The sequence below is a fragment of the Dipteris shenzhenensis genome, chromosome 15 (genome assembly GCF_047967505.1).
Source record: "Dipteris shenzhenensis isolate YYH24624 ecotype China chromosome 15, Dip_SZ_1.0, whole genome shotgun sequence".
Lineage (NCBI taxonomy): Eukaryota > Viridiplantae > Streptophyta > Polypodiopsida > Gleicheniales > Dipteridaceae > Dipteris > Dipteris shenzhenensis.
In genome coordinates, this window is record NC_141610.1 from 12013414 (window position 1) to 12020066 (window position 6653).

A 6653-nucleotide genomic window follows, 5' to 3' on the forward strand; every position below is an offset into this window, starting at 1 on the left:
TGAAGTAGTAGTGCCATCAATAAAATGCAACTTCTTTTGACCTTTGTGATTCTTCTTGACATAAGCAAGAAGATGAAACCGTTGAATCACTGGATCAAAAACCTATTGCAACATAGGATGCATATCCTCAATTATAAAAGTACTTTTTGGGGGAGCAGAAGCATCCTGAGTATCTTGCACTCTCCAATCCAGAGTCTTTTCCACTGTACCATCATCAACTATATCAGAAGGAGAGAGATCCACTAGCATATCTTTCTCTCTCAACTCCATAGGCTACTCCTCATTACTATCATCAACTATATCTGAAGGAGAGAGATCTACTTGTAGCTCAATAGACTACGACTCAATAATCGGAGAGGTTGCCTGAGAGTCAAAGCATACCAAAAGAGACTTCTGAACCAAAGAAGGCTCTGTGTCTGAAGCTTTGCCATGAGATTGCACTCGTCTCCATACTTTTTAATGCTTTTCTTGCTCTAACTTATTAGACTAGAGAGGAGTAGAAGCATGAGAAAAAGGTAAAATGCCCTTCACAACATGAGATTGACGTAAGGGTGAGGGGCAACTCCGAGCAAAGTGACCAAATTGCCTGCACTTGTAACACACATGCAAAAGGATGCAAAATGTAAAGGAATGCAAAATGGATGCGCCAAGCCAAAATCAATATCCAAACATGAGGGTATAGGTTGCTCCATATCCCACAGAATGCAAATTCGGGTGTCCCTACTCATGACCAAGAAATCCCGCTTGGGAAGATGCAAGACTCCCTAAAAGGCTTGCAAGGAACAAAATATGTGGGAGAAGAGGTATCGGCAAAGCCTTCAAAGTGACCCAGACAGGACAAAAACTCATGAGATATTTGGCTAGGTCAAATAACGGATCTCAAGGCATAGCATAAGCAAAATAACCAGCACCATGTTCCCCTTCCATATTGATACACTGTGTCCACAGCAGTGCAATGAGCATAGTAACTGCTGCAGTAAACCAGGCTCTCAACATAGACACGTTCATTATTCTCCCTATGAAGTAGAGGCACACTCCATGTTGCTGCGCCTGGAAAATACTACTATGGAGGGGCTCAGGAGGAAGAAATCTAGATGCCAACGAGGTTGAATTCTTAACTTTCCAACACAAATTCCTAACAGAGACGTCGAAGAAGCCCCAACTGCAGAGACGAAGAGGGACAACTCGAATAATCATATTTGATCGTCTTATCAGGCTGAGCGGAGGTCGAGTAGTGAATCGCTCTCTTTTTTTTCCCAAAACCTTTCAAAGGTGAAGCCGAAACCGATTGAAATTTAAAAGGGGGCTGTGGGTCTGATAGAAAAGGGGAAGCCTGCAGCGAGGAAGGAGAAGCTGCTCCAAGAGAGTCCCGTTGAGACGAAGAAACCGAACGTGGAGAAGCAGCAGCGTGAAAGTGAAGGGAAAGTTGCAGTGATGAAAGAGAAGCTACGCCAGCAGAGAGTACGGGAAAGGGTACGGGAGATGTTCCAGCAGAGGGTACGGGAGATTGCGAACGGAACACAAGACGGTGGCTGCAACGGTGGCTGTAACGAAATATCCACAACGGAAATTGACTGGCTGCAACGGAATAGAAGACGGTGATTCGGGCTGAAACGGAACTGCAGCAAGACCAAGAAAAGCAGGCGATGACGATGGAGCAGCGAGCTCCATCTCGAAACCTCTTACCCACACACTCAACGCGCGCGCGCGCACACACACACGCGCGCGCACGCACCACGAGTATATCCAACCTTCCAAATTATTAATGAGAAAGAACAAAGGAGAGAGCAAAAGAGACAAGGGAAGAAGGGAGTTAAGAAGAGACATGAAACAAAACTAAGGAGTAAATGAGGAATATAAAAATCAAAATACTGTAGTGAGCAAAGCTATGACTCAAAACCACCATACAAAATCAACTTAATAATCAAAGAGATATTCGGCCAACTGAAGATACCAAGAGAAGAAAGACGGGGATGAAAACTTATATTTCATATACTATGAGCTGGTGCCTCTCATAGAACTCATAGCTCAGAAGAATAAAACACTAGACTAGCTCAAGTAGCATACTCAGCTGTCACAACTAATGCAGGCTCATAGCTTTGAGGTAGAAGCCACCAATTGCTCACGTAGATGTTGCCAGAAATCACCAGTAAACCATAGCTCGCCAATATTATGGAAGGTGGTGGGACCAACAACCATGCAAAGAATACAAGATCCTGAAAAACTGTCACGTGAGATATCCACTCAAAGTAGCCAGGTAATCCTTTGAGTTATACCCAACAATCCTCTCAGAGATTTCATAGACAGATCAGCGCTTTGCTTCTTTGAATCTTGTGACCTACAATACTCATACCTTAGTCAGCATATTCAAAAAACGTGGACTGTACTACACAGAAGAAAGGCAGTGAAGTTGAGCTGAAGTTAGCCTTGAAGAGATGCTCTCCTTTCATTATTGGGGAATTCAGGTCTGGTGTCATATCTACCCATCCTTGCGAATCCTGTCCACAATTCAGTGCCACAATTCACAAGTCATAACAGAGCTCTGACTATGGAATACAGCAAATTGCAGAAGTGTTTTTAATCAACGTTAGCAAATACCATCCCAAGAGAGACTGGTAACATACCTACCCATCCTTGCAATTTCCTGTCCGAAAGTCAGACCCACAATTCTCAAGTCATATCTGAAACCCACGCATGCCATATCATTGCGCACAGCAAATTACAGCCTTCTCTGAAATAACTTTCAGCGTTTTTTATCTCTGACACATTAGGAAATACCATCCCAAGAAACGTACCACATTCCTTGCATGACTTGTTGCTCAAAACATATCCATGGCTCTCTGCTGAACCTTGCATCCAAAGTACTGGGATATGCATATTACTCACCACAGAATGCTGGTCAGTTCCAAAGTAGCAGAATCTGAACAGTTATGATGGACAAAAATGTGTTGCTGCATCATTCTTGAAATTGAGTGGCCTTGCTCGCAGTTTGACTCGGCTTGCAGTTACTAGGATAGCTAGGATATCCAATGAATGTTTTGCAATTTGTGCGGGAAAAATGTATAAAAACAATAACCGTCATTCTCAGGATATGATACTGCCAATCACCAGAAATCTCCACACTATCCCTAATGTCGTGAAAGGAATTAATTACCATCCAATGAGACAGTTTCTTGCCCAGTATACTGTCAAATACATAAGACTTTGTTGCAGTGTGACAACCACTCCACGCTCAAAGATTGTAAGAGATGCATAGGGGCTTCCCAGGTGGTGTGCTAATGAGCCAAAAATCCATCACCCGTTTCTCACTGTCAAACACAAAAGATATGCTCCCTTTGTTCCACCTGCACAACAATTGCCTGGCACATAACCACCTTTTTTCATCTCTCTCAGAAAGTTCTCAGCTGCGCATGCGATGTGTCATCTGCTACAAAGGCACGCACATGCTTGTCAACCTCAACATAGATCCAACCTACCTCCTGCTCTATCCATTGTCCCATAGTTTAACACCTCCCAACTGCAGCATAGATGTTTGATAACATGACAAAAGCTGCTGTATCCCCCAGTTTTGACTTGAGAATATTCTCTGCTGCAACTTTCCCCAATGGCAAATTGCCATGAATTCGGCAGGCACTAAGCATTGCCTTCCAACTTTGAGGAGTCGGGTGACATGGCATTCTGGCAACAAAGGTCTCTGCTTCCTCTAAATGCCCTGCACGACTTAGGAGGTCAATCATGCAGGCGTAATGCTCGACTCTTGGCACAATTCCATAAGCTTGAGTCATAGAATCAAAATAATGACGGCCTTCATCCACTAAGCCTGCATGACTGCAAGCCCTCAAAATGCTTACAAAAGTGATGTCATTCAGCTTTATTCCTTCCCATTGCATTTTATTCACAAGCTGCAGAGTCTCCTTGCCATGCCCATGTTGGGCATAACCTGCAATCATTGCATTCCATGAAACGACACTCCTAACAGGCATGGAGTCTAGCACTTTATGTGCATCCTTTGCACTCCCACACTTAGCATACATATCCACAAGGGCATTCCCCACTAAAGTTGTTGATTCAAATCCAGCCTTTATAATCTGGGCATGCATGTTCCTCCCCTTTTCCAGGGTTGCTACGCTGGCACATGCATTGAGGACACTCACAAAGGTCTGCCCGTCTGGTTTTACCCCCTCCAATTCCATTTGAAAGAACAGTTCAACAGCACCCTTCCCTTGCCCATTCATACTGTATCCTGCAATCATTGCTGTCCATGCCACAACATTCCGTGTCGCCATGTTGTCAAAAATTTGCTGTGCATCATCCAGGCTACCAGATTTGGCATACATATCAACAAGGCTGCTCCCAACAAACACATCAGACTCAAATCCATCTTTGATAAACTGAGCATGGATCATCTTGCCCATATCCAGGCATCCTAGGCTGGCACATGCACCTAGAGCAATCACAAAGGTGACCCCATCTGGACGCACACTTTCCTTTTGCATCTGCCAAAAGAATTCTATCACCTCTTCAGGAGACTGATGACTAGAATAACCTAACAAAATGGAATTCCATGAAACAATGTCTGGTTGAGACATTTTGTCAAACACTTGCCATGCATCATGTATGCTCCCACATTTGGAGTACATATCAACCAGTGTATTTTCCATAAGGACGTTCAGCTTGATTCCAGACCTGATGAGAAGGCAATGAATCCTCCTTCCTTGTTCTGGATTTTCTACAGCAGCATTGGCGTTTAGGGCACTAACAAAAGTAACCACATCTGGTTTCACACTCTGTACTTCCATTCTTTGAAAGAGCTTGACAGCCTCTTCAGCGTGCCCACACTTCGTGTAGCCAGAAATCATGGAGTTCCATGACACCACGTCTCGCTCGGGCATTTTTTCAAACACTTGACGACCGTCAACAATGCTACCACACTTGGTGTACATGGTGACGAGAGCATTTCCCACAAAGGCCTGTGAATCAACTCCATTTTCCAGGACATGTTCATGAATCGCCATGCCTAATTCCATGTCTTTCATGTTTCCACATGCATTCAGAACAATAACAAAGGTGATCTCATTTGGTTTCAAAGCTTCATGTTGCATTTCACCAAAGAGAGCAAAGACCTCTTCAACAAGTCCATGGTTAGCATATCCTCCGAGCATTGCATTCCACGTAGCTATATTTCGTCCCGGTAGTTTATTAAAAATTTCACGTGCATATTTGATGCTCCCACATTTGGCATACATGTCCACAAGGGTGTTTCCCAGAAAAATGTTTGGGCGGATTCCCATTCTAGTTACCTGTTCATGTATTTGCTTGCCCAGCTGTAAGTTCCCTAGGCTAACACATGCATGGAGGATAGCCACAAATGTGACCTCGTCTGGCTTTAAGCCATCGTTTTCCATTTTATGAGAGAGTTCTAATGCCGCCCTGGCGTTCCCATTTTCATTATATCCTGCAATCATCAAAGTCCACGAGATCACATTACGAGCAGGCATTTCATTAAATATCTGAAGTGCATCCTCCATCCTCCCGCATTTAGAGTACATGTCAAGAAGGACATTCCAGATAGAAATAGTTGGCTTGAATTCATTCCTTAAAAGCCGCGAATGAACCTGGGTTCCTAGTTTCAAATTTCTAAGGCTTGCACATGCTTTGAGGATGGTTACAAAAGTTACTTCATCTGCATCAATGTTTTCCTGTGACATATTTATGAAAAGTCTTAAAGCCTGCAGGGTTTCCCCCGCCTTAGCATATGCCAAGAGCATCGTATTCCATGAGAAGACGTTTCGTTCCAGCATTTTGTTAAACGTATGGCGTGCTTCTTCTATTCTTCCGCATTTGGCGTACATGTTAACGAGGGCAGTCCCTAGGAAGACATTTGGTAGTAACCCGTTTCTAAGAATGTGCTCGTGCACCTTTCTGCCTTCTGCCAACAATTTGCCATTCGTACACAGCCTTAAGACATACGTACAAGCGTAGGGGTCTGCAGTCGAGCCTTCCTTCATCATTTCATCCGAAAGGTGCAGCTCCATTTTATACTGCCCTTGCTTCCAAGACGCCTTTACCTTAACCTTTTCGTCAAGGTCCTTATTGCCTTTACTACCAGGGCCATTTTTACAAAGTGTCGAGGCGCTCTGCCTGCTACAGGCCCAACTTATGAACCCTTCAACCCGAGTCATGCAGCAGCATCATTTTGTCAGATCAGTCCTACATTGTATGGGCTAGTCCACCGAGGTAACCTACAACAACTGTTCAACACAGAGCATTAAACGTTATGGAAGCATAGCCATTCTACCTTTTGCCTCGAGCTAAGCAGACTAGATCAATCTATAAATATCCAAGACAAAAACGGCGACCCAAAACAACTCCAAAAAGACTGTTTTAAAAATTAAAATTATTTTGAAAGTGTACTCATATATTAACTGCCTCATCAGGCCAGCCGGCAACAAGCCACCTATCTGCGTGGAAAACATACGTCAAATACTATGAATTGACCAAATCAATGAGCCAGCAATAAGGCTACTTCCTAGAAATCTTGAATAAGATACGAGTGGGATCTCATACATATGAAGAGTTGAATAACTTGAACACTCTCTATAGCAGACAACCAGCACTGAAACACAGAACACCACATCTATTCTACACCAATG

At 43.6% G+C, this 6653-nt stretch overlaps 1 protein-coding gene across 2 annotated transcripts; it reads right to left on the reverse strand.

Annotated features, from left to right (window-relative positions):
* Positions 1 to 1979: 1979 nt before the first annotated feature.
* On the reverse strand, positions 1980 to 6330 carry LOC147893372 (pentatricopeptide repeat-containing protein At2g33680-like). Of its 2 annotated transcripts, none has more exons than XM_087385459.1 (3): positions 6275 to 6330; positions 2629 to 6224; positions 1980 to 2498 (listed from the first exon to the last, which is right to left on the reverse strand). In XM_087385459.1, the coding sequence occupies exon 2, from the start codon at positions 6180 to 6182 to the stop codon at positions 3504 to 3506; it is 2679 nt and encodes an 892-aa protein (XP_087241585.1). In that variant the 5' UTR covers positions 6183 to 6224; positions 6275 to 6330; the 3' UTR covers positions 1980 to 2498; positions 2629 to 3503. The 2 variants fall into 2 exon arrangements, with proteins under 2 accessions (XP_087241585.1, XP_087241584.1); XM_087385458.1 differs by having other exon boundaries at positions 2625 to 6224.
* Positions 6331 to 6653: the final 323 nt, after the last annotated feature.